Source organism: Sphaerodactylus townsendi, linkage group LG08 (genome assembly GCF_021028975.2).
Source record: "Sphaerodactylus townsendi isolate TG3544 linkage group LG08, MPM_Stown_v2.3, whole genome shotgun sequence".
Taxonomy (NCBI): Eukaryota; Metazoa; Chordata; class Lepidosauria; order Squamata; family Sphaerodactylidae; genus Sphaerodactylus; species Sphaerodactylus townsendi.
The window spans coordinates 111,853,608-111,881,314 of record NC_059432.1 but is presented as its reverse complement, the minus strand read 5'-3'; the positions used below and the strand labels follow the sequence as shown (position 1 = coordinate 111,881,314).

The window sequence follows — 27,707 nt, the reverse complement described above, 5'->3', positions numbered from 1 at the left end:
CAGGCCAGGCTGCGCCTGCGCAATCCAAATGGGCACCTGAACAGAAGAGCATCATGGGGGCAGGCGAGGGCAACCCTCTTTTGTTCCAGACTGCACAGAACAGCCTCCTCGTGGGAAGGAAAGCTGTGGGGGGGCCTCCTGCAGCACATCAAGCGCCTGTCAGTTGGTCTGTCAGCCAGTCAGTCAGTCAGTCTCGTGGGTGGAGACCTGAGCGAGCCCTCGCAGGGACCCCTCCTACTCATTCTCTAAAGGACGGAGCACCCATGGATGGGCTGATGCCAGGGGGCCAAGGACCCCCACCCCCTGCTGGGGCTTGTCAGTGGGGGGCGTGGCCTCTCCCCCTGAGAGCTGGTGCGGCAGGGTGGTTGAGAGCCGCAGGTGGACTCTGAGCTGCACATCTGGGTTCGATCCCCCGCTCCTCCACATGAGCAGGAGACTCTTACTTGGTGAACCAGATTCATTTCCTGCATTCCAGCTGGGTGACCTTGGGCCAGTCACAGTCCTCTCAGAACTCTCTCAGCCCCACCTGCCTCACCAGGTGCCTGTTGTTGCAGGTGGGGAAGGGAAAGGAGTTTGTAAGCCCCTTTGAAACGTTCAGAAGGTAGAGAAAGGCAGGATATTAATGCAAACTCTTCTCCTCCTCCAGATGGTTTGCCGGAAGGTGGGGGCTGCATGTAGACCCTCCGTAGCTCCAGCTTGGCTTTGGAGGCCTCTAGAGTCACTCCGCCCCCGCCCTCTGAGTTTCCTCCCCATGCCTTATGCCAAACACAGCGCCAGGCTTCCAAGAGATCCCCCCCCCCAACACACACACACATACAATTTAATAGCCTGCAGCGGAGGTGGGTAGAGGAGCCCCCGGCCTCTGAGCTGCCCTTCTGGCTCCGCCCCACTCAAGAGAGAGCCAGCTTCCTGAAATGTGCCAGCCACAAAGAGCCCACGTGCCCCCCCCACCCTTCGGCCACAGAGGTCCTCTGGGCTGGGGGCATAACCCAGAAAAGAGGCCACCGCCCAAGATGGGGCAGCTGAGCCAAGGCGCTCCATCTCCCTGAAACCCTCCACAAGTTTTTGATCCCAGGAGGAGGAGCCCCCACAGTCCCATGGGTGGGTGGGGAGGGAGGGAGGCAGAGGCTTCCTTGTGGGGCGGGAGCAGGGAGAGGGGAGTGGAGGGGGGGTGCAAAGGGAACAAAAACAGACCTTTCAAGTTGTTTACCCAGTCTCTTTCACTCTGCCTCCTCCGACCCAGGCCCGGAGCTCCCCCTACGCCTCTTGGCTTCCAGCTAGCTCCATTTACTCTTCCTCCTGTACCCGTAGAGGACCACGCCCACCACCGTGCCCAGGAGCAAGGCGCACCCCACCACAATGAAGGTGACCACCACCCCGGTCTGGGTGCGGGTCAGGCCCCAAATGCCGCCCTGGGCTTGGGCAACACCCGGGCCGGGGAGTTCGGTGGCTGCCCTCGCCCCGTCCGGCTCGGTCTCTGCGCTGCCCGCCTCATTGTCCAGAGGCAGCTGGGACCGGGTCCCTGGGCTGGGCTCCTGGGAGGGGCCCTCTGTCTGCGCAGAGGTGGGCACCTGCCCATCTATGCTGTCAGGGAGTCTGGCGGCCAGGTGCCCCTCGTCCAGCTCAACAACGGGCTGCCCCTGCAGGTGGGGCGGGAGGGCACACAGGGGGCGGCTGCTGCCCAGGTGGGGCTGGTTCTCCTGCAGCCATTTCTTGAGCGCCAGGAGCCGGGCGTCACAGGACCAAGGGTTGTCGTGCAGCCGGACCTCGCGCAGGTGGGGCAGCTGGCGGAAGATGCCGGCAGGGAGGCTCTCCAGGGAGTTGTTCTGCAGCTGCAGCACCTGCAGGGCTGGCGTGCTCCGGAACAGCCGTCCCGGGAGGAAGCGGAGCTTGTTGTTCTGCAGGGAGAGGTTCTGCAGCTGGGCCAGCCCCTGGAAGGTCTCCTCCTCCAGCGCGTGGAGCTCGTTGGTGTGCAGGGACAGCTCGGCCAGCGCATCCAGCCCGGCAAAGGCAGACGGGGCGACGGAGCGGAGGCGGTTCCGGCTCAGGACGAGGAGCTGCAAGCGCGTGAGGTTGCTGAAGAGGTGGGCGGGCAGGGCGGCCAGCTGGTTGTCGTACAGCCACAGCTCCCTCAGTTGGGGCATGGGCCCGAAAGTGCCCGGCTGCAGCTCCCGCAGGGCGTTGGCAAAGAGCGAGAGTCGGGAGAGCTCCGGCAGGCCCAGGAAGAGGCCGGCAGGGAGGGCCTGGAGCTGGTTGTTGGAGAGGAACAACTTCTGCAGGCGGCCATTGGCGGAGAAGAGGCCCGGGGGGAGCTGGCGGAGCTGGTTCTGGTGCAGGCCCAGCTCCTGCAGTTCCGCGAGGGCCTCAAAGGCCTGGGGGGGCACCTCCGCCAGCTGGTTCTCGTACAGCCTCAGCACCTGCAGGTGCCGCAGGGGGGCGAAGAGGCGGGGCGGGAGGCGGGCCAGGCGGTTCTTGGCCAAGTTGAGCTTGGTGAGGGAGGGCAGCTGGTCGAAGGCGCCCGGCTGGACGGCCTGCAGGCTGTTCCCTTGGAGCTGCAGCTCCTTGAGGCTGCCCAGCTGGGTGAAGTGGGCTGGGTGGATGCGCAGGAGCCGGTTGCCGGAGAGCAGGAGGGCCTCCAGCCGGGGCAGGCCCTGGAAGAGCTCCAGCGGCAGCTCCTGGATCCGGTTGCTGGAGAGGCTGAGGTAGCGCAGGGAGAGCAGGTGGTGGAAGGCCCCCGGGCGGATGCGCGACAGGGCGTTCTTCTCCACCCGCAGGGCGATGAGGGCCGAGGCGTTCCCAAAAGCGGCTTCCCCCAGCTCGGCAATCTGCGTGTTGAGGACCTGCAGGCTCATGGCGTTGCTGGGCAGGGGCAAGGGCATCTCCGTGATGCGGGGCCCGGAGCACTCCACCTGGGCCGATGGGGAGCAGGCGCACTCTTCCGGACACTGGGCGCGGGCCACAACCAGGACCACGAAGCCCGCCAGGAGGGAGCAGCAGAGGCGCCTCGTCTGCGCCATGGGGCCTGCAAGCAAAGCACACCCCGAACAAGCCATGAACACAGCGGTCAGGGGGCAGTTTGGGCTCCTCCCCATGCCCCGCCCCACCCCGCCCCGCCCTTGGGGCAGAGGCTGGATGGCTGTGCCTGGCAGCAGGGCTGATTCTGTGGACTGAGGCAGATCAGGGAGGGCAGGAAGTGCGGAGTCAGGTCTTGGCTCTCATTACCCCTAACCCTCACCCCCTCCTTACATGCCCAGGGAAATGCTGATCACCACTTTGGGGTCGGAAGCAATTTTCCTCCAGGCCAAATTGGCTCAGGGGTCCTGGAGGCAAAGTTTTTTGGGGGGCAATCTTTTGGGCATGGAGTGGGGTCACCAGGAGTGGGGAGGACATCCTGAACTTCTTGCATTGTGCTGGGGGTTGGACTAGATGACCGAGGAGGTCCCTTTCATCTCTATGGTTCTATGATTCTTTTTCAGGGTTGCCAGTGCTGGTTTGAGAGATTCCTGGAGGTCGGGGCAGCACCTGGAGAGGGCAGCGTTTGGGCAGGCGGAGACAGAGGCCAGCAGCCTACTGACGCAGCCCTGTGGTTCCAAGCGACAGTGCTGGGATAAGGTGAGCAGGGGCCCTTGTGAGGCCCCTCCCAATCCCCCCTCCCTACAGCTGGAGGAAGATGGAAGAGTGCTTAAAACAAAACTGAGCAAAGCGGAGGAGAATGGCGGGTACTTAAAATTCCACAATTTCTCAATTCTTCCTCTGCAGGGCATCCCCCGCCCGCCCAAAAGAAAGGCTGGAGAGCACAGTGGCGGTGGGGGGGGGGGGCATTGCTTTGGGGGTCCTGGGCCATTCGTCTGCCGGCTGCCTCTGGAGCAAGCCTTTTCCCCACGGAGCCCCTCTGATTGGTTGCAGCGAGGCTGTCTCTAGGGCAGCCAAATGTGGGGCCAGAAGCCAAGCGGCTGCCGGGCAAGCGGAGGAGCCAGCGCAAAATAATAGCTGGTTCGGAGGTCTGTGGCTGGAAACTCTGAGGACGGGGCGGGAGGGGGGGGATTGCCAGAGGGCTTTGTGGCCACAGTAATTGCACACAGCCACCCCCAGCCCTGTGGCCAGCACATTCGTGGCCCATGAGGTAAGAGGCGCATGTCGGCCCCTGCGGTTCCTCGGGTCACATGGCGTCCCCCTCACACAGGCCCCGGGGGCCGGGGCCGCCAACTCCCGAGCCCCCTCAGGCCCAAGGGAGGCACCAAGGGGGGGGGGTGGAGACCAAGTACTTCCCCCCAGCACTCCTCCCCCCTCCCTCCCTTGAGTGGGCCCACTGCCAGAGCCAGGACCACGAGGACCCTCCCCCTCTTCAGGCCAGGATCCTCCTCAGCTCCTGACTCTGCCTTAGCCCCGCCCCCCCGCCCACTCCCACAGCAGCCTGGAAATCAGGGCTGCGGGTGGATGAGGAACTGGACGGGGCAGGCAAAGGCGCCCAGAGCCAGCCAGGCTGAGCAGAGCTGCGGGGGGGGCGGGGGGGGGGTTTCTCACCTCTCTTGGCCCCTGGTTGCCAGCAGCCCTCCACCCCAGGGGCCCACTGGCCACTCCCCCACCAGTGAAATAGCCAGCCTGCCCCTGGAACAAGGAGGCCACCAGCAGCAGCTATCAAGAAGTCCCCCAGTGAGCCCAGAGGAAGGCAGAGAGCCATTGGCTGCGAGGGCTGCTGGGAATGGATCCAGCTTCCTGGCCCAACCTGCTGATGAGCTCCCTGACAAGGCCTGGGGGTGGGGGGTGGGGTGGGGGGCACCCAGTAGCCACCTTCAGGGCTCCCAGCATCAGCTCTCCCTTTCCATCTGGCCAGTCCTCCAGAACTCTGGGGTGGCCTTTGTGCTAGAAACAACAGCCTTGCAGAGGAGCCCCTTCCCCCTTGTCAGGAGCTGTGCCTTGTTTCAGAGGGTCTGAGCTCAGCAGGACTGGCTGGCCGGAGTCTGTCTGAGAGTTCAGGCTTCCTCTTGCTGTCAAGAGGCTCCTCCCAGCCACCAGGTTGGAGACACCCCCCCCCCTTGACCCCAGTGGGTGCTTTCTGAGCCCGCCTGGCCATGAGCTCCTCCAAGATGGGGGGGGGCAGAGTCTATTCAGTGGGTCTCTGAGTCCTGGATGGGTGGGGCGAGTGACCATCCCAGAGTGCCCCAGAAGGACTCACGAGACTGAAGCCGGCCACACACGTTCCCAGTGGGATGAGGGGGCATTTCCGTGGGTGAAGCCCGCCTGCCTGGACGACTGCGAAGTGGGGAGGCTCTCCACAGCCCAGCCCCTGCCTGCCATGTGGCTGAGTGGTGCTGAGTGCTGCTGGCGTGGGGCTGGATGTGACCAGCAGCCTTGGGGGGTGGGGGAGAGGCCCTCTCAGGCCAGGCAAGGGGTCTTCCCCTGCTCCAGCCCAGCTTCAGCCAGCAGAGGCCGATGGCTGCGCGGGACCCGCCACATGCAGCACCCAGAGGCCACTGGGAGTCATGGCTATTGTGTCACATTCAGCAGCATCCACCAATGCCGTGGTCCTCCTTGCCAGTGTGGCTTGTGGACATCTCTGGGCCACCCCCTTTGGAGCGGACCAAGGAGAACCTCCTCCCACCAGCCAGGTGGCAGCAGCAGGTACATCGTGTGGGCAGAGCTGGACGCCACATCCTCTTGCTCCTTCACTGGGTGGCCAACCAGCCTGGAGAACCAGTCCAAGAAGGTCACCAGCAGTAGCACCTTCCCTCATGGCAGAGCCCAGCCCAGGCAGCCTCCCCACTCCCAGCCTCACACTCTAACCACTGTGTCCCACTTCCTCCCTTGCCAACAAGTCCACCCTCTCTGCCCCAGACTCGGAAGGCCCCTCTCCGCCTGCTCTGGGGGGGGAGTCTTTTTAGGTGGGCCGCCCCCTCCTGGGACTGGCCACCATCGCCGCGGCGGTGGGCGGTGGGTGCCCCGCGGGCCGGGCTCTTCGGCGGCGTCGCTGCTGCGCCTCTGCCAGACCAAACACGCTGCTTCAAGAGGAAAGAATCTCTCCCCCATTAAACGCCGCCGCAGCCGCCGCTTTCCCTGCTCCAGCTGGAAGCGGCCCACTGGGCCACAGCCCCCCCCGCCCGCCCGGCGCGCTTGGAAAGGCCGCCGCTGCCGGCTGAGTCTGCGGCTCCAAAGGCCGCCCCCGCCCGCCGCCTCCGCCTCCCCGCGCGCTGGAGGGGCTCCCGAGTTGGAGCGGAGGAGCGCGCTCGGCGGGCCCAGACATCTGAAAAGCATCATCGCTCCGTTCCCCGCGCTGCTGCTGTCTTGCTCCAGGCACGCATTTAGCAGCCCTGCAGACAGGCAACGCACCCGAACACAAACTCACACAGAGGGGCTCCCTGCACGATGGTACTCCGTCCAGGCGTTCTCGTACCTGATGGGTGCCCCCCCCTCCTCGAGGCTTCCCTCTCCGTTAGCCGTCTATTCGCAGCCCAGATAAAGTTGCTGGAAAGAGTCCAGCTCCAGCCAGTCCGAGATGCGCTCTCCCCGTTGCCAGGCGCCCGGGGGACGGCGGTGGATGCCCGGCCGGCCCCAGAGCTCCGCAAGGGGCGACTTACCGGCAGCGGGGGGGCCCGCAGGGAGCGTGGGAGGGCGGCGGGCGGGCGAGCCTCCGTCTGGCTGGCTGGCTGGCCGTCCGAGCGCGCCGACTCCGGGCTCCGCTTTCTCCTCCCTGCATTTAAAGCCCCCCGTTCCCCCCCCCCAACGCCGCCCTGCAAACCAATGAATCAGCACAGGGGCAGCGTCACCGGCGGCTGCAGGCACATCCCCGGCAAGAAAGAAAGAAAGAAAGAAAGAAAGAGAGAAGGGGAGAAAGAAAGAAAGAAAGAAAGAAAGAAAGAAAGAAAGAAAGAAAGAAAGAAAGAAAGAAAGAAAGAAAGAAAGAAAGAAAGAAAGAAAGAAAGAAAGAAAGAAAGAAAGAAAGAAAGAAAGAAAGAAAGAAAGAAAGAAAGAAAGAAAGAAAGAAAGAAAGAAAGAAAGAAAGAAAGAAAGAGAAGGGGAGAAAGAAAGAAAGAAAGAAAGAAAGAAAGAAAGAAAGAAAGAAAGAAAGAAAGAAAGAGAGAGAGAAGGGGAGAAAGAAGGGGAGAAAGAAGGGGAGAAAGAAGGGGAGAAAGAAGGGGAGAAAGAAGGGGAGAAAGAAAGAAAGAAAGAAAGAAAGAAAGAAAGAAAGAAAGAAAGAAAGAAAGAAAGAAAGAAAGAAAGAAAGAAAGAAAGAAAGAAAGAAAGAAAGAGGAGGGAGGGAGGGAGACCGACCAACGGGGCGTTTCTGGCTGCCCGCCCGAGTCTTTCCAGAGGGGCCACAGGAAAGGGGTCCCAGCGATGCACTTTCCTGGAGGCCCAGGGGAGATGGGGGGGGGGGGAGTGCCACTTTGCCACAGTGTGTGCAGTGATGCTTGAAGGGCAAATGTTGGCGTGGGGGGGGGGGGGAGAGACCATAGAAGACATGATCCCTGGAACGGAGCAGGAAGCCCAGGCAACCGAGAGCCAGCCCCTCCCTTGGCAGGGCCAGGGGGACCCTCCCTCCCTGCCTGTCTCCGTCACCTTCCAGCCTTGCCCCGCCCTCCCCCCTCAGAGGACAGGTGCTGAGGGAGGCTGGCTCGGCTGGAGAGCATCTGGTCAGGAGTGGGGGGGGGGTGAGCAGACTGGGGGTGTCAACGGCCTGGGGAGGGGGTGGGAGTCTCAATGGACAGCTAAAATGACAAGACGGGCGGGGGGGGGGGGTGTCTCCTGTTTTGGGCACATTCTGAGAAGACAATCTTGATCCTACTTGATCTCAGATTGCAAATGCCTTAGCAGACCAGGTGCTCGGGAGCAGCAGCAGCAGCAGAAGGCCATTGCTTTCACCTCCTGCATGTGAGCTCCCAAAGGCACCTGGTGGGCCACTGCGAGTAGCAGAGAGCTGGACTAGATGGACTCTGGTCTGATCCAGCAGGCTCTTTCTTATGTTCTTAAGGCCCTTGCTTTCACCTCCTGCCTGTGAGCTCCCAAAGGCACCTGGTGGGCCACTGCGAGTAGCAGAGTGCTGGACTAGATGGACTCTGGTCTGATCCAGCTGGCGTGTTCTTATGTTCTTATGACAAAGTCGGGAGTTCCTGGAAAATACCATCATGCTGGGAAAGGCGGAAGCAGGGAGAGTGGAAGACATCCCGACAGGAGGTGGACAGACTCCCTCAAGGAAGCCGCAGCGGCTCTCCCTTCGCAGGACCCCCGCAGCGCCGTCATCAACATGAGGATGATTGGGAGGATGCTGATTCACTGGGGAGTCGCCAGGAGCCACCTGATGGCCCTGAACACACCCTCGCAGCACAGCGGGATGTCGCTGACCAGGTGAGTGTGCTTATTTCCACGCCACGAAAAGCTCCGCCTGCCTCTCCAAAGGGTCTGGGGCTTCCTCCTCTGGACCTGCCATTTTACAGGCAGCCCTTAGCCCCGCCTCCTCCTCCCTGGGTGGGCTGTGGACAGAGGAGGGGGCCTCACCTGCAGCCACTCCCCAGTTTCCCTCTCAAGTCAGTCCAAAGGAGGTTGTTCCCCTCGGCTTGGACTTAAAGCAGAAACTGGGCCCAGCAGGGATTCCCCTGTTAGCATTCTGGGCAATCCACTGGATCACAGCAGGACAGCCAAGGAGCAGCAGGGCCTTCCCGACAGCTTTCGCCCGTGGGTGCTTCATTCCACACTGTGCCGCAGCCAAAGAAGGCAATGTGCTATCGGGTAGTTGCTGTTGCCCATTTGCAATCTGGCACCTGCAGAAGACCTTGCTCAGGTGGAGCACAGGGGGGGAGGGGGGTCCCACGGATATGAGGGGCCAAGGCCAGGGACAGTTTTGCACGTGGAGGGGGCCGGCATCTTAAACTGAGCCTGGAAACTGATCGGCAACCCGTGGAATGACTGTAGAAAGGGAGCAAGACGGCTGCTCCCTCTGCACACACTGGAGTCTCTGAAATGACACCAAGGGGAGAGCTGTGTTGAGAGCATTGCAGTAGCCTGGTCTCAGGGCTGCCATGGGGTGGCTCCAGGTGGCCACATCGGGGGAGTCTTGCAGCAGCCGCTGGGGAGACCAGATGAAGCGAAACCTCCAAACGCCTCCACTCCTCATGGCCAAGGCGACTTGCTTCATGTCACGGCTGCCGAGTCCAAGGACGTGTCGCTGCCCCACGTCTCCCCCAGCCGTGCTTTTGAGCGCTCTCTCCCAGGGCAGCGGATGTGTGCTGCCTGGAGATCCGTGGTGATCCCAGGGGACCTCGGGGCCCTGGGTGCTGGTTGGCCACCCTACCAGTGACTGAGGCCAGCTGCAGGTCGGGGTCTTTGGCTGAGGCCTCAAGAGCGGGGAGTTCTGGCTGCCTCTCCTGGCAGAGTCTTTCCTTCTGCTTGGGAGAGAGAGAGAGAGACTTGTGAAGCCGCCAGGTTCAGATGTTCTCTTTCTCTCACACACACACGCACACACACGGAGCCACTCTTGTATTGTCAAAGGCTTTCCATCGGAATGTTTGTTGTGGAGCTCATTGGTTGTGTAGTGTTCTAGCAGCATTCTCTCCTGACGTTTCAGCTTGCATCTGTACTGGTAGCATCCTCTGAAGTTCCTCTGAAGATGCCAGCCACAGATGCATGTAAACGTTGGGAGACGCTGGGTGAACATCACAGCCATACAGCCCAGAAAACCACACAGTAACACCAGAGCCACTCTTTCCTTCCGCAGCACTTCAATCCTATCCAGAATGTGCAGGCCACAACCCCCCCACCCCCCCGCAGCTTCCTTGTGGCTCTTCTAGTCTCAAGTGGGAGGGGGAGGTTTTATGACTTGAATCCAGCAGGTTGGCTCAGCACTCGCACCCGTGGCCGGCTGGCACCCAGGAGCTGAACAGATGTGCGGCAGCCAGGAGCAGTGGTGGGATCCAAAAGTTTTAATGACAGGTTCTGATGGTGGTGGGATTCAAACAGTGGCACCACTGCACACACGCACCTTTAGTCCCTATTGGGCAGGGAGGTTGCTTTAGTCACCCCTTCTCGGCACTCAGGAAAAATTCGTAACCACTTCCAAAGAAGCGGTGAGAACTGGTTGGATCCCACCTCTGGCCAGGAGCTAAACTCAATGCCCCCCCCCCCCTGCTCCATTCCTTGGGGAACAGGATGTGTTTGACAGCAGAGCCAATAAAAAAAGTGCTGCCTTTTCTGCATTTGGGACACATCAATTTTTCAGCATGAAAATGTGCTGACAGGCTCAGCGTGGCTCATGTGCAGCAGGGCACTGGGGGGCGGGGGGGGGGGGGGGGGGGGGGGGGACACAGGGAGGCAACCATGCTGCAAAACAGGGCTCAACACGTTCATGGGGAGCAGGTCTGGCTGTGGACGTTGTCTGCCACGACAGATAAGTGGACGTCTCCATGTTCAGAGGTCATGTGCTTTTGGATACTAAACACTGACTGGAAGGGCTTGTTCGGGGCTCTGCAGAATCTCCCGGCTGCCTGGTGAAGAAAGAGGCCTGGCTGCGCAGGCTTCCAGCTGGATCCAGCAAGGGAGACGGGAAAGGGGCATTTCCCTCCTTTTGAGAATCCCCTGAACCCTCCATCAGCATGGAAAGCACGGAGGGTGCCTCCAAACGGCCATGCTGGCATGGCTCACAGTGAAGCTATTGCCTGGCATTTGGGGGCATCAGTGACTGGCGCTCTATCTGAGCAGAGATCCCTGCATGGGACACGGCAGGCCAGTGGCCAAAAGGGGGCCAAAAGCAGCCACTCAGTAGCCAGCTGGCTCTGCTGTCCCTGTTGCCTGGAGCCCCGCCTGGCATCAACAGGGAGGGAAGCCACATGCTCCTGTCCCAGGATTTGCTCCGTTTCTGGGCCTTGGTGAGGCAGGTTTGGCCCCGTTTCCTGCCCTGAGTCGGCAACGGCAGCCAGATCATCGTGGATTTTCCCTGGCGTTTCCCTGGCCCCAGCCCAGCGTCCGTCCGTTCCAGGAGGCTCCGAGGGGGGAATCCAGCTCTCAGGAGAGAACATGTGTTGTCTGGCAGGAGAACTTCCTGCAGCTGCCGTTGCCTGCCGGCTTGTTTCTCCTTCATGTTTTCCCAGGGTGCGGGGGATTCTCTGCCTCTGTCTGGGAAGGCCACGGCCAGCAGCCACGGAGAGGGCCAGGAGGGAGCCTTCCCCTGCCGGCCCAGATGTGCCCCCCAGCCCTGTTCCTCCTCTGCACCTCTACTCAGTGGCAGCCATTGGGGAAGGTTCCAGGACTGCTACTGCAGGGACTGGGGTGCCAACTCCAGCCTGGGAAATTCCTGTAGATTTGGGGGCAGAGCCTGCAGAGGGTGGAAGGGTGGGATGCCACAACGCCCACGCCTAAATGACAGCTGGACCCTCCTTCTAGCAGGTGCCGTGTGCAGATTAGTACCGAGTGCATAGCTTGTACCGTATGCAAACCTAATAAGGTGAGGGCACCTGGTACCACTTTTGTATATAGTTCTAGTACAGACAGCAGTGTGAGGTGTGCCTGAAAACACCTGTGGTCTGGCTTTTAAGCACTTTGTTAGTAGATAGCAATAAATAGAACTGCACTGGTGACTGTGTGTCTATCAGTTCTTGTCTACATTGCGTCCTACAAGGTAGTCTACTCTGAGTAAATCCGCTGCTTCAACAGAAGCTGCTGAAAAACTTCTCCATATTGCTCTTGCCTGAGTCTTAGTTGATTCCCACCCCTTTGAAAGCAGGCGGGGGGGGGGGGGCGCAACCATTTAGCAGCAGAACTCAGCTAGAGAAGTGCCACAAGAACAGGGGAAGCCACTGGGACCTCTGTGGCATGCAGCAGAGCCCAAAGAAGCCCCCTCGGCACCACTAGCCTTCATTGCCACCAGTTCAGTCCAGGCAGGGAAGCCCTGCAGAGCGGACATGGAACGGTAGCTGGGTCTTGCCTGGGAGGGAGAGGAGGAAAGGCTAAAGGGAAGCATCCCGTCCTACTTCAGAGGAGAGGAGGGAAGAGAGGGATGCAAGAGCTCTTGGGCCTTAGGGTGGGGAGGGGGGAGGCTGAAACGCTTCCTGAAGTCAGGAGATGAAAGGCTGGCAGGGGCCCTCCCAAGAGAGGCTTCTTCACCCGGTTTCTCCACCAGGAATGAATGTAGCACCCAATTCATGGGATTTGCTTTGAGGGTGACGGAGCTGTTATGGACCTGATGCTTTTCACACGTGGCAATTGAGAGCCCTCTGAGGAGGTGGAGGCACAAGTGGAGGAGCTTCACGTTAATGTCCAACTGGAAGTTTACCTGGAGCAAGGGGAGGTCTGGAATTCACCTTGAGACTGACAGCAACATGAGGCGACCTGTTACAGGCGAGCCGACATTAAAGGATGACTACGAGGTCTTGCTGCAAGTGGGAGACCCAGTCTGGAATCGGCCCACAAATAAGAGAACAAACAGAGCCAGGAGGCCAGCATCACGGAGAAGTCCGGCATGAAGCGATCGATCGATCGCACAGACATTTCAGGGGGTGGCCCCAGAGGGCCAAATATCCAGAGAAAATAGGAGCCTCAAATAGAAGACACTCAAGAAGCAGCCTCCAGCCTGGGTCGGTAGACCAGGACGAGGGACAACTCCAGCATGGACGGACAGAGAGGCACACTAGTTGCCAGTCCTTAAGTGGGAAGACACCCCCTCCCCAAGTGAACTGGCCCCTGCAGCCCAACCTTCCCTCAACTCTATCTGCAAGTAGGAAAAAACCTCTCCCCCTGCAACGCAACTGGTTAAAACTCTGGGGCGGAAAGTCCCTGACGAACTGCAGGGGGGTAGGCGGATGGAAACTACTTGTCTGCCTTAAATCTATGTATGGTTTTGTTTGTTAGTCACAAAAGGACAGACGTGTCAATGGCTGTGTTAGGAAAGCAGACGGCGGACGGGATGACCCAGGAACACAGAAGAGACAGAGAATGAGGAAGCAGCCTCAGGAAATGACTCCACAAGAGCTCAGGAGCGTCAGTAGGGCCGGCAGCCGGAAGCCTGTGGGGGACAGGAGACCGGGGCGAAGGGCAGTCTGTATCACCCCTGTCTGTGTGTGTTGCACTCCTGCCATTCAATGGAAGCAAGGGCTGGGGAGGAGCAAGAGAAATGTAGATGGAGGAGGCTGTCCACAGAAGCCTACGTCTCAAGCAGATTGGTGGGAATCAAGACTCTAAGCTTCATGGACCGGGGCTGTGGCCATCTCAGGGCCTCTGGCAGAGGAAAAAAATCCACCTTGCCCAGAGGAGAGACCAAAAGGAGGAAGGGTGGGGGCTCATGGCTGGAGGTTTAGGCCCCTCCCTTGACAAAGCCCCCATCCACACCCACCACTGCGAGACTCCATCGCTGCCCGGATGTGTCCAGGTCCTTGCCCGGGGAGCCCAGCAATGAAGCACAACAGAGGCTGAAGCTGAGCCAGGAGGCCTCGCCCAGAAAATGGAGCCTGGGGCAAGAACTGATTTTGTGCCCACCTCCCCCACATGAGCATGCCCAGCCCTCCCCCTCCCCCTGCAAGGGGGAACCAGAGCCTCCCCGCCCTGCACCCCCAGCCCCCACTCGCCAGTGCTGCGTTCCCTAGAGACAGAAGGAAAGAGAGGGAAAAGAGAGACAGAAAAAGAAGGGGAGAGAGAGGGAGAAGAAGAAGAGGGATGGATGGATGGATGGATGGATGGATGGATGGATGGATGGATGGATGGATGGATGGATGGATGGATGGATGGATGGATGGATGGATGGATGGAGAGAAAAAAGAGAAAGAGGGGGAGAGAGACAGAAGATGAGGGGGGAGAGGGAGAAAAGAAAGAGGCTAAAAGAGGAAGAGAGAAAGAAAGAAAGAAAGAAAGAAAGAAAGAAAGAAAGAAAGAAAGAAAGAAAGAAAGAAAGAAAGAAAGAAAGAGAGAGAGAGAGGGAGGGAGGGAGGGAGGGAGGGAGGGAGGAAGGAAGGAAGGGAGGGAGGGAGGGAGGGAGGGAGGGAGGGAGGGAGGGAGGGAGGGAGGAAGAGAGACAGAAAAGGAGGGAAAACGAGGGAAAGACAAAGACAGACAGAAAAAAGAAGAGAGAGGGAGGGGGAGAGAGACAGACAGAAAAAGAGGGAGAGGAAGAAAGAGAGACTTCCATTGCTCCAGGCGCAGTAGTAGGAGGAATGCTTAGCAAATAGGGACGGCAGCCAAATGCAGATGCAGTGCATGGCCTATCAATACACACACACTGAACACCCGCTGACCTAGACCTTAATGGCACCTGGGTTGCAAGACCCTCCCCCCCAAGATATTGTTACCGCTGGGAAACTTGACAAATGATGCTTTCTACTAAAGTTAGATAAACGGACCCCTTTGCACCAGACTACACCCTCCAGGGAGCCAGAAAATGAAAGGGTGCCAGTGACAAAACCACTCATTGGAAACCAACATTGCTCAAACAATCCTTTCCTCTCCTTTATTTTTGTTTTAACATATATGTAGGCTTTCTTTATTATGTTGTAAATTCTTTGGTGTCACACCGCCCAGAGCCCTTTGGGGGTTGGGCAGTCTATCAAGACTAAACAACAACAACAACAACAACAACGATGACGACGACGACGATGATGGTCTGATTTTAATAATGTTTAATATATTAGCATAGATCCTTTATATTTTTAAGTAATATTTTTGTATGTGTCTTATGTATTCATTGGAGAAATAGTATAGGATTATTTTCTGCGCTAGTATTTCCTCGTCAGCAGGGGCTGGGCCTGGATTCATCAGCAGCCAGCAGCCAGCCCTTCGGGTAATCCCATCGTCACCAACAAAAGGACCTTTTGACTTACAAAGGATGGACTCAGGGTGTGGACTGACTGTTGGAAGATGTCACCCTGTTTTACTATTGGACTATTTTAAATTTTACTCTCAGGATCCACAAGCTTATTGGACTGTTCACACTCTTCCCTTCAGGATCCAGGAATTCATTGGATCATTTAAAGTTGTTTTTTTTTGTCTAACACTCTCAAGGAAGCAGCTCAGGCAAGAGGGCGCAACCTTTTCTTCTGGGATTTGATCTCATCAGCATTTGCAAAAGGACTGTTTTCTCCCTTTTGGTGTTTTAGGATATTTTCTCTGCATTATTAGATGGAAGGGGACCGCCCCCTTCCTGGTTTTACACTGTGGGGGTGGGACTGCCCCACACCCCTTTTTCCTGGGTTACTGGGAAAAGGTATAAAAGGGGCTGACGCACAGCTGAGCTGTTTTCGAGGAATCACTTGCCAATAAAGAGTCTCCTGTTTTGAAGAATCTCCGGGGGGGCCACTTTGCCCTCACACGGCAACCCTCTGGGCTCTGCGAAGCACCTGGGAACTCAGCCTGCCCTGCGTGTTTTCATTGCCTTCATTCTCCTGCGCCTTTCCTCTTTGCTTTGCTGTCACGAGCTGAAATCACTTGAAATCACTTTAAGTTACCAGGGTGGCGGTAACAATATGGCCTTGCACCCGTGGCCCAGGCAGGATAACCCATGGCCGAACTGAGGAGGAGTTGGGCTGACCTTTTTCCAGGGCTGTTCCGCCCCCTCTGGTCCCCCCCTGCAAGGGCCCCCAGGACTACTGCTGAGTGTCAAAGGGTCAGAAGGGTTCATCTTGGCCACTGCAGAAGCAGACCTGCCCCCCACCCCTGTAGCAGCAGCAGCAGCAGCAGCTGTGCGTCATCAAACCATAAAGCAGGCTGCAGCAGGTACCCATGACATGCCAAGCCAGTGGTGCCGTGCCCTCCCTCCCTGCAGCGGTTGTGAGGGTACCCTTGGAAGGGCTGCCTCGCCTGGGTGCCACGGCCTCCAGCAGGCCAGGAACTGCAGCGTCTCTTCTCTGAGCCAGGCCTGAAGCGCCTCAGGTGGGGAGCCGGCTGGAAGCATCGTGGCCAGCAACAGTGAGAGAACGCAAAGCAAGTCTCTGCCTTCCCGGAGGGATACACTGACAGGCACTGGGAAGACTCCCTTCGAACCGGGCGTGCGGGGCAAACACACAAGGCTGCTTTCCCCGAGAACCCAGCCCCGTCTGTGCACAGGAATGGCCAGTGGACCCATGCAGCACCACGGGCACTCTCTGGCATGGACCCCGCCCCCGGCTGCCCCTCAGCGCATCCACCCCACAGCTGCGGCAGTTGCTGCTTTCTGAACCTCTCAGGAACATCAGGCTGAAAACAGGATTCTGGACTTGGTCCGTCTTGGCCTGAGACAGCCAGGCCCTTCTTGTCCTCTTAGTTCAACCTACCGGTATCTAAGAGCGGCCCCAAACAAACAGCCATTGGTTGGCCTGTGAATGGTAGCTTTGCTGTGTGTGTGTGTGGGGGGGGTGCTTTTTGGGGCACCAGAGGGCTTCTCCTTTGCCCAGTTGCTTCCAGGAGTGGCACCTATTGGTAGCCACCATCCTTGTCAGACACACGAAGGATGTTCCAGCTCCTCTGACGTTGGTCTACACCCTTGCTCAGCTGGCAGCCAGCCATGCTTCCTTGTCCTGCCCAGATCGCCACATACACGAACCCCTCCGCAGTGATGACCCTCCTGCTTGAGCCAATTCTTAAGGGTCAGCAACGCAGGCCAACATCCTTTGCCCAGATGTTTCTTCTGCTAACGGAGGTTGTGTTTAGTCACCTGATCGTTTAACTCAGAGGTCTACCTGCCTGACAGCTCATCCGTCTCTTCTATCACCTCTTCGTCCCCTCCTTCCTCTGGGGAGCTCAACATGCACCTGTTAGGACTTCCCTTCTGACACCATCCCATCATCCAATTGCTCTGGAGACAGCGTTTCCCCCCCCCCCCCCCCCAGCTCCTGCTTCCTCCTGGCCCTGTCTACAAACACATGGCTAAAGCACATTTCTCCTGGGCTGCCTTGGTGCCTTGGCCTGTGGTTGCCCGATGGGGTCACAAGGTTGCCTGCCTTTTTATCAGCCAACCCAGAGACCAGCCTGGCTTTTCTGAAGCAGCTCCGTAGTATCGGCCTGACACACTCCACCTCTCGTGCTTAGTCAGCAATTATCCTCCAGCGATCTCTGCTGCTGCTGCTGCTGCTTCCGTGCCGTGCCTGCGTGTTTGTTTTCTTGAATGGAGGGGTCGTTTGCATGGGGCTGTGACTCCTCCTCACCCCAGCCAACATACTGCTGAGTTCCTCCCGGCAGGCGGCTGCCTGGACTTCAAAGGCCGGCCGGCTGGGCTCTGAAGTCCCAGCCCAAGAACAGCAGCGGCGCTTTCTGTCCAATCCACCCCGCTGCTCTGCTTCTTTGGGATGCTGCTGAGGGAGGCTGGGGGCGGCCCATTCCCAGAAAGGCTCAGCTGCTATCGCTGAGGTGACCTTTGTCCTCCTTAGAAATGAGTGCTGGTGCCCCCCACGGCCGCTTCTCCAGTCGAAAAGGTGCACGTGGCAGGCGACACGAACGACCCTGAGGCTTGGGAGAGTTGCTGCCAGTCAGAGCGGGCAATACCAGCCTCCATGAGCCACGAGCCAGGCTCAGTGGAAACAGCTGCATGGCCCCTTCCCACCCAAAGCCCACTGTTGTGGTGAGTATTGTGGGCACTCGGAGCGCAAGCAGGAATGCCGCACGAGACGGCAAACCTCAAGGCAATGAAAACATCTCCAGCCCCCCCTCCCCACAGGGCCTACTACACTGGGGGGGGGGACACAAGGAGGGAAACATGCAGGGCAGGCTGTCCCCAGGTGCTTCGCAGAGCCCAGAAGGTTGCCGTGTGAGGGCAAAGTTGCTTTCTTCCCCCAGATTATTTAGAGTCCTGCTTTCTCCCTGTGGCTCCAGGTGGATGGCACAGAGCGAGTCCGTGCAATCCACAGGTTGGGGCAGTTGATAAACACTCCAATTGGATTTGGGTTGAAGAACCAACCAGGAGTCTGGAAAGCAGAACGGAAGCGAAGTGCCCGTGTTCACCTGACACAGTAGAGGATGCCAAAATTACATAATGGGATCCTGATTTCAGCAAACTAAACTCAGCCGCAGAGACCGCAAGTCCCTCCTGATTCATCCAAGTCACTTTGTGACTCATTTCGTCCTGTGCAACTCTACGGTCTGAATTTTTAAAAAGATCTCTTGCACCACTCAGTTTTGCTGAGTTTGCAGAAGACCAGCGGGGTGGGGGCCATCCTGACTGCCTGGGGGCCACCACCGAGAAGGCAGCTGATTGTTTTACCCATTTGCGGTGGAGCCTTAGAGCTGTTGGGTCAACATGGGAGAGCCCCACCCAGCTACCCACACATCCCTTGCGCTGCTGCCGATGGCTTGGGAGAGAAACGCTGTGCTCTGTGAGGCTTCCATCTCCAGTGCTGGAGAACGGGGCTCTTTGTGGGCTGGATCCGTGCTCCGGTTCTTAGCCGTCGGCTGTCCTGTTCAGCCGAACATACAAACAGCAAAAACACAGGAATAGACATCAGTCTCAGAGCAGCTGTGGGGCTCTGCAGACATCAGGTGTGTTTTGTGGGCGTGGCACAGGGAGGCCTCTCGATCGCCCCCTGGCCTGTTGGGAGTCAGGATGGGCTGGCAGGATCTCCGGGGGTGGAGCTGCAGCCTCCCAGCTTGAAGCTGCAGGGAAGAGATGTCCAGTGTGCCACACATGCACCCCCTAGCTGCTCTCCAGGGCAGAGTGCTGCTGCAGAAAGCACATCTGGCTCCAATGAGAACATCTGGATTCATTTAGGGCAGGCTGAACATTTTTCAGTACAGATCTGTTCTGCATCGTGTTGCTTGACAAAGCACAACAGCCGTGTTCTCTCTTCAGGCTTCCCAAGAACGGATGATGAGGAGTCCGTTGCCTTCTGCAAACGGCAGAGAGGAGGGCTCTGGGATCCAGCTCCCAAAAACAAGCGATCCACAAGTGGCGCAGGAAGAACGAACCCTGAAGAAACTTATGGACGCAGCATGAGAAGCCAGGTGGCCATTGGGAGCCCTGTCACCCCTCTGTGCTGCCGGCACAGTTTCCCTCCCTTTCTCACATGAACACTGCCCCCCCCCCCCATGACATCACCTGGGCTCTGGGGACCAACACACCTCAATGCCCCCCTCCCCCAGTTCCTTTATAGTTTCTATGACTCTGGAGGACTGTCAGGGCTGGAGGATTCGAAGCAGGGAGGGGGTTTGTAGGGGATTAGCGGAGCTGGAATGTAGGACTGTGGCGGAAGGGCTGGAAGGGGGACATGTGCTGCTGAGAACGTTCCAGGAAGACCTCAAGAGCGATTTCTCTTCCTTTCCAGGGACGTTGTGAGGGGCTCCTGACTGACTGAAATAATATCCAAGCAAAAGTGAGTGGCGGCCCCTGTAAATATACTTACAGGACTTACCTTGTAGAGCTCCAGGCAAGGATGTGGGTAAGGGGGGAGTTCTTGGGTTCAAACCCCACCACTACATGTCCGAAGCTCCACACCGCGTTTGTGTGTGTGTGTGTGGGGGGGGGGGGGGTTGTGTTGTTTTGGTTTTTTATAGTGTTGTTTTGGTTTTTTGCCTGCTGGGGCGCATTTTTTAGGCTAGCGGCACCAAAATTTCAGGCTATCGTCAGGTGACACTCCTGATGATTCCAGCCAAGTTTGGTGAAGTTTGGTTCAGGGGGGTCCAAAGTTATGGACCCTCAAAGGGGGTGCCCCATCCCCCATTGTTTCCACTGGGAGCTAATAGTAGACGGGGCTACCCTTTTGAGGGTCCATATCTTTGGACCCCCTGAACCAAACTTCACCAAACCTGGGTGGGATCACCAGGAGAGTCTTCTAAAGATAGCCTGAAAGTTTGGTGATGCTAGCTTAACAATTGACCCCTGACAGCAGGCACCCCCAAATTTCCCCAGATTCTCCTTTTGAATCCAACCCCTTCGGCATGGATTTAAAGGGAGAATCTGAGGTCCCCAGTTTAAACACTGAAAGTGGTGCTGTTTCAGAGTGGAGGATAATCCACCCCCAAACAACATCACTTTCAATGTTGTTTTAACTGGGGATCCCAGATTCTCCCTTTAAGGTGGATTTAAAAGGAGAATCTGGGCTCCCTCGTTTAAACACCATTGAAAGTGATGCTGTTTGGGGGTGGGTTCCAGAATCACAGCAGCCACCCACGGGGGCTCAGGTTTTGCCCCAGGCTCCACTTTCCCCAGCTACCCCTCTGCCTGGAGGGGAGGGAGGAGGGACTGCCGGCTGCCAGACAGAGCCCTGCTTGGCCCCCTGGTCTGTCCTGTCTGGGGTGAGACTCGGCCCCCGGCAGCAGAGGACCTTGGCCTTGGGCAGCGGGTGGACTCCACAGGCAGGTCTTTCTCAGGATCACACCATGCATCACAGGGACGATTCTCTGTTTTCCCACCCCCCCCCCCCCCCCGGATCCTTTGGAGTGTTTGGTAGGACAAGGCAATCAGGCAGCCAGGGTTAAGGCAACCGAAGGTGGGTCAGGACTTCAGGCAAGGAAAGTTCTCTGCGCACCCCTCCTCTCCCCCACTCCACGGGAGCCTTCCTGCTCTCCGGTGGATGGGAGGGCCTCTCGGGGCAGAGTGGGCCTTCAGCACTAAACCAAGAACAGCCCCCAACCTCTCTCTGTCCTGGTCCTCCATGTCCTCTGCAGTGCCGGGTGGGGGGCCCCTGGAGGCCTGCCAGTCCAGCTTTCCACCCCCCCCCCCCGGCCCCACACAACCAGCCACCACCTACTTCCTCACAGCTCTCCTGCTCCACAGAGCTTCAAGCTGCAGCCCACCAGACAGCCCGGCCTTGGCAAGCAGCGATCCCCCCTCCTCCCCGCACAAACACAGAGTTCCAGCTCCAAAGTGAACACACACACACACACACACACACACACACACACTGCACAGGGATGCGTCATGCATGAGGACAGCTACTAAAATTAGCCGCAGGCAGAGCCGTGGGAGGGAGGCGGGCTTTGCACTCCGGTTCATTCTCAACCCCAAACAGAATGCCTGGAAAGTCCAGAGGTGCCAGCTGGGCTGCCCGCCAAAGGGCAGGATCTGGCCAGACCAGGCGGTCACATCAGCCCCCAGAGACGCTGTTGGTGTTTCAAGGGCAGGATGCGGCCCCAGCCTTGGCAGGGACCCTCCGACTGGCTGCGGCTGCTCTGAGCTCCTCCCCCCTCCCCCAGGAAGGAATGCTCTGTGTGGGCCAGGGCTGCAGCATTCACTCGAGGGGAGGGGTAATTCAGGGTGACTTAGCTGCACACCCCAGGGAAGAAGGACAAGCGACCAAGAGATGGGTGTCTGCTGCGCTCCAAGCTGGGAAGGTCTTAGGAGGAGTGAGATGAAAGCCAGATGGGCCCTGGGGTGGTGCCACCGGACGGCTCCTCCTTGGGAACACTGTGGGGGGCGCAGCTGGTCCTCCTGCTTCAGAAAAGGATGGCAGAGATGGGCAAAGGAGGGGCCCCCTTTCTGTTTCTACAAAGGAAGAACTGAGGAAAAACGCAGAAGAGAGTGGCCACTCTGGCCAGGGGGCCAGGTCACCTTCCCTATGTGGAACGCTTGTGGGAGGGAGGGAGGCATCCTTCTGCATGGTGGTGGTGGTGGGGAAGGTGGCTGAAGGGAACTGGGTGATGAGGGGGAGATTCTGGACAGACAGAAGGATCTACACTCCTTTATGCCATGAAGTGGAAGAATTCACTACGGGGGGGGGGGGTGCAGACACAGGCACAGACAGCTTTGAAAGGGGGCCAGAGAGATTAATGGAGGAGAGCTCATATTGCCAGCAACTACAGGCCTTGGTGACAAAAGGGAACGGCCATCCACAGAAGGCACCAGGAGAGGCAGCCGGGCTTTGCTTGGCGTGAAAGGGGGTGTTGGACGAAGCGGATGCTCACTGGCCTGATCCGGCAGGCCTCTTCTGACGTTGCCACCGGCTGCCTCTCTTCTGCCTGGCGTGGCAGTAGCAGCCACGTGTGTTCTGTGATGCCCAATGTTCTGCCCTGGATTCAAGCTGTTTGCCACACAAAGCCTTTGGCATTTGTTCCTGCTGGGCTTTTGGCTTCTCTGGAGTGGGGCAGCAAGGCCACGCGTGACCTTCCCCAGCGGCTGCTAAGAGACCAAACAACTCTAGCTGCCACTCAAGGGAACGACCTCCTTGACTTTGCCCTTCCTGTTGTGAAACCAAGATCCTCACTCACCCGTCACAAAGGAAGCCCCACTTGGATGCCCAAAAACCCAAGGCTGCCAGGCCTGGCTTCGAGGGTGCTGGCTGGTTCAGACAAGCCGCATCAGCACTGAGGCCCAATGGGAAGCGCCTGCTGACAGCACAGGGCTCTGTCATGACTCTCTGGGCGTCAGGGAGAAGGGAGGGCCTGGCTGAAACCCTCTGTGGAGCTGGGTGCTGCGCCAGAGGCTTAGGCAGCCTATCAATGGCCACTGGCCCCAGCGTCCAAAAAGAAGCCGACATCCAGAGGCAGCGAACCTCTGAAAACATGAGGCGGTAACATCCAGGTCTGGGCTTGGGGCGTCCCGCTCTGTTCCTGGGCCCTTCCAGGGCAATTCCTTGGGTGCTGTTTGAAATAGGGTGTGAGCAGCATGGGCCACTGGTCTGGCCCTGCAGGGCCCTTCTGATACGCAGCAGTGTTTGCCTTCCCAGCAACTGTCCAGCAGAGCCCCTAGTGGCCACGAGCCCAGCATGCGCTCAGAAGGGATTTTCACTGCACAAAAGCTATGTTCCACCTTGAACCCAAGCCTGTGACTTCAGCACTAATTTGTACTGTGGTTATGACACATAATGACAATGCAGACTGGATCATGTGCACCAAATGCTAGCTTGTTTTGCTCTTTGCATGAACGTCAAGACATGTTTGGATCTTTAAAAATAGTCATAAAAACAAGGGAATCAAGGCATGCGTAGGCATGGGGGCTATTAAAAGAAAAATCCAGATGCAGCCCAGATTTTATATAAATTTTGCAGACCAGGACAGGAGGTGCAGGCCTGTGTCTTCAGCAAATCTGTTTTCCATCAGCGTGTTCTACTTGGGCTCTCTCCACTGGAGCGTCTTCCTTGCCAAAAAACAGAGGAGGGGGGTGTTTTAAGAACAAGAGTTCATACACATGAAGACCAGAATGGCTTTTTGCCAAAAAGGCAATTGAGAGATAATGTCAGAACAATCTCAGATGTGTTGCAGTATTATGAGAAACATAGTGACAAGCAAGTAGCCTTGATTTTTCTGGATCCGGAGAAGGCATTTGACAACACATCTTGGCCGTTTATGCTGAGAACATTGGAAAAAATAGGTTTTTGAAATAACTTTTTGAAAGCTATAGAGGCAAATTATACTAAACAATATGCTAAAAATAACTGTAAATGGTGAACTGTCTGAAAAATGTGAGATACAAAAGGAAACCAGACAAGGACGCCCCCTCCCGCCACTACTTCTTATATTGCTTTTAGAGATCCTCAGCAGAAATATAAGAAGTGATGATCAAATAAGGGGATTGAAAATAGGTGAACAGTCATATAAATTGAGGGTGTTTGCTGATGATGTAATTCTGTTGGAAGAGCCAATTTAAAATGTTGAAAGATTGTTAAGTAAAATAAAAGAGTTTGAAGAGTTGGTGGGGACTGGGGTTTAAATGGAATAAAAACACTAAAATGTTATTTGAAAATATGGATCAAAAATCGCAACTGTGTTTTACTCATACATCTGGATTTATAGTGGTTTATATATATCTTGGAGTACAGCTGACCCAACAGGAACTGCCTGCTATACCAAAATAATTAAAGTATGGAATGAAGTGAACAGGAATTTGCAGAGATGGAATAGAATGAAGTTGTCTTTCCTGGGAAGAATATCTGTGATAAAAATGAATGCATTGCCAAGAATGTTAATTTTGGGGGGTGCTGTGTTGTTTCTGGGATGTATGGCCGGGTTCTAGCAGCATTCTCTCCTGACGTTTCGCCTGCATCTGTGGCTGAATGCATCTTCAGAGGATCTGATGATGCTAATTTTTGTTTCAAGCCATACCAATAATTATCTCAGCATCTTGTTTTAAACAATGGCAAAAAGAAATAAGTACCTTTATTTGGCAAGGCAAGAAACAAAGAATTAAATATAAAAATGTCTAGGATGCGAAGGAAAAAGGAGAGTTTCTCGTTGCCAAATTTTAAACTGTATTTCGAAGATGCCTCGTTAGAATGGGTGATGTTAAAGAATAGTAGAACCTTGGATTTGGAGGGTCATGATAGGAGATTTGGATGGCATGGTCATTTGTGATATGATAAGGGAAAGAAGCATAAAGATTTTTCCAATCATTATGTCATAAAGAGCCTTCTGTGGAAATGGCCAAAATATAAATACAATCTATGGTTGTGTCCAATTGCAAAGAAATGAATATGCAAGAGAAATGACCTACGTATAGAGTTGATGAATTTCCAAGATGATAAATGTGAACTTAAACCTATGAATGACCTAAAAGATATAGTTATAAACTGATTTCATGACTACCAACTTTTAGAAATGTTTAAAGGTGATCATAAGAGTGCTGGTTTTAATACATAAACGACAGACTTTGAATGTAACATACAAATGCTGACAAACTGACTACTGAATATATATAAGATCCAGTTACTGAAATGGGACACAGGAGATGAGGAGTCTGTAGTGATTACAAGGGCCAGAAACATTGGTCAGCATATCCAGATGGGACAGTGGGAGGAATTGTGAAAAAAGGGTTTAAAATTTACAGAATGTTATAACTTGAAGAATTACTATAAAATGATATGTAGATTTTATTTGACATTTAAAAAATAGCAAAGATGTACAAAGGTGTGTCTAAAAGATGCTGGAAATGCCAACAGCAAGAGGGGTCTTTCTTCCATATGTGGTGGATGTGTAAAGAAACTAAGACTTTCTGGGGTATTGTGAGCGACGCTGAAGAACTGGAAATTATGCTTTAAAGAAATACAATATAAGGATATCAATATAGTAGCATTACTTATATAGATCTCTCCCTCTGCTCTTAGGTTAGGCTAACTACATTCCTTAGTTAATTACCCAGACAGGGAGCCCCCATCCCATAGGGCTAATTTACTGTTAGATATTGGAAGATAACCCTTTCCGCTATGCAGAGATAGCCATAAACAACCTGAATGTCTAAACACCCCGTCCTCGCTTTCCTGGCCTCTCAGGAACTTGATGACCTTACTGTTGTTACAAGAAGTACCATAAACACGGTGATAGCCGGAGAAGCCAGGATGCAATAGATAACTGTTCTCACATTCACTTGGGTTAGAGATGCACTGCTTGGGAACTTGCACCAAATGTTTGACGTGGGATAATTTGTTGCAACCCTAAATCTTTTGCAATGTATGTGACTCTGCTTTGATGTACCCTAAAGAGACCCTTTAAAACCCTGGACCTTTCACCAGTTCGGGGCAGCTCTCATTTTAGGTGGGATCTGTGCTGGCTTAGAAATAAACTCTGCTTTTATTCTGAGTAAGACTTTTGTCTGTGATTGGGAACCTTTGCCTCTCTTTCTTCCCTCTGGCTTGAGGGGAGAAGAGTTCCCTTGCCCTTGGCCTAGGTGGCTGTAACGGAAACTCTAGATAGAGAGGCAGCTCTATTATATTCATAATAACAATAATTCTAATCTGAACCTTGCCAACAGTATGATAGTAAAAGAAATGTAAAAGATTCTGAAGATCACAATTTTGAAAAAAAAACCGGAGGTAAGAACATAAGAACATAAGAACAAGCCAGCTGGATCAGACCAGAGTCCATCTAGTCCAGCTCTCTGCTACTCGCAGTGGCCCACCAGGTGCCTTTGGGAGTTCACATGTAGGATGTGAAAGCAATGGCCTTCTGCGGCTGTTGCTCCCGAGCACCTGGACTGTTAAGGCATTTGCAATCTCAGATCAAAGAGGATCAAGATTGGTAGCCATAAATTGACTTCTCCTCCATAAATCTGTCCAAGCCCCTTTTAAAGCTATCCCGGTTAGTGGCCATCACCACCTCCTGTGGCAGCATATTCCAAACACCAATCACACGTTGCGTGAAGAAGTGTTTCCTTTTATTAGTCCGAATTCTTCCCCCCAGCATTTTCAATGAATGCCCCCTGGTTCTAGTATTGTGAGAAAGAGAGAAAAATTTCTCTCTGTCGACATTTTCTACCCCATGCATAATTTTATAGACTTCAATCATATCCCCCCTCAGACGTCTCCTCTCCAAACTAAAGAGTCCCAAACGCTGCAGCCTTTCCTCATAAGGAAGGTGCTCCAGTCCCTCAATCATCCTCGTTGCCCTTCTCTGCACTTTCTCTATCTCTTCAATATCCTTTTTGAGATGTGGTGACCAGAACTGAACACAGTACTCCAAGTGTGGTCGCACCACGGCTTTATATAAGGGCATGACAATCCTTGCAGTTTTATTATCAATTCCTTTTCTAATTATCCCCAGCATAGAGTTTGCCTTTTTCACAGCTGCCATGCATTGAGTTGACATTCCCATGGAACTATCAACTAAGACGCCTAAATCCCTTTCCTGGTCTGTGACTGATAGCACTGACCCCTGTAGCGTGTATGTGAAGTTTGGATTTTTTGCCCCTATGTGCATCACTTTGCATTTTGCTACATTGAACTGCATTTGCATTTCTTAGCCCACTCACCTAATTTATCAAGGTCCGCTTGGAGCTCCTCGCAATCCTTTGTGGTTCTCACCACCCTACATAATTTGGTATCATCTGCAAACTTGGCCACCACGCTACCCACCCCTACTTCCAGGTCATTTATGAATAGGTTAAAGAGCACTGGTCCCAAAACGGATCCTTGGGGGACACCACTCCCGACATCTCTCCATTGTGAGAACTTCCCATTTACACCCACTCTTTGTTTCCTATTTCTCAACCAGTTTTTAATCCATAGGTCAGGAGGACTTCCCCTCTTATTCCTTCATTGCTGAGTTTTCTCAATAGTCTCTGGTGAGGAACTTTGTCAAAAGCCTTTTGGAAATCCAAGTAGACAATGTCCACCGGTTCACCCCTGTCCACATGCCTGTTTACACCCTCAAAGAACTCTAGTAAGTTTGTAAGACAGGATTTGCCTCTGCAAAAGCCATGCTGACTCTTTCTCAGCAGGTCTTGCTTTTCTGCTTTTCTTGCTTTTAGGCAGTGTCCATACTTAAGATCAGGGAAAGAAGAGTCTGATGATGCGCCAGTCAACAGGTGGGCAGAATGATGCCAGCCCTTGCCAGGCAGCCGGGGGGGGGGGGGCAGGCAGAGAACCAGCGACTGGGACAGAAGTGATGCTGCCTCTGCAGCTGCCGAGGGCAAGAGAGAAGCTCCAGTTGGCTGGACAGCAAAAGGAGAACATCAGATCGGCCCACGAGGCTGAGCCAGAAAGGGAGAAACTCCAACTGGAGCAGGACACTGAACAAGGAGAGAAGAAAACCGGGAGGACCCGTGAGGCCCAGAGAGGAAGGTTTGCGTTGGAGAGGGGGAAGATGCAGGTAGACCATGAAGCGGAGCTGGGGCAGCTTCCAGAGGGGCTGGCGCTCTGGGCCCTCTGGGTCATGGTTGCCTCGGTCTGGTCTTTTGCAGAGTTGCTTGATCCCTTCTGAGCTGGGACTGGGGAACCCGCAGCTTTTGCTATCCCGTGCCGCAGGGCAGAATTCATAGCTGGTCATTTCTCAATGTGTCCCTTGGAACAACTGTGCCCCAAACGTTGCCCCTGCTTGCTTTCAACTAACATGCCATTTGCCAGCATTTGGGGATTTTTAAAACGTTGGCCCTTTGAACAGATACTTCTTCGCTTTTTGAAGAAAAC

The 27,707-nt window shown here is 55.5% G+C and overlaps 1 protein-coding gene across 2 annotated transcripts; it reads right to left on the bottom strand.

The window, feature by feature from the left end:
* Nucleotides 1-569: 569 nt before the first annotated feature.
* On the bottom strand, nucleotides 570-6,689 carry LOC125437666 (leucine-rich repeat-containing protein 15-like). 2 transcript variants are annotated; one of them, XM_048505496.1, is made up of 2 exons: nucleotides 6,576-6,689; nucleotides 570-3,022 (listed from the first exon to the last, which is right to left on the bottom strand). In XM_048505496.1, exon 2 carries the CDS (start codon nucleotides 3,015-3,017, stop codon nucleotides 1,278-1,280), a length of 1,740 nt encoding a protein of 579 aa, XP_048361453.1. In that variant the 5' UTR covers nucleotides 3,018-3,022; nucleotides 6,576-6,689; the 3' UTR covers nucleotides 570-1,277. The 2 variants fall into 2 exon arrangements, with proteins under 2 accessions (XP_048361453.1, XP_048361454.1); XM_048505497.1 differs by having other exon boundaries at nucleotides 6,392-6,647.
* Between the last annotated feature and the right edge of the window lie 21,018 nt (nucleotides 6,690-27,707).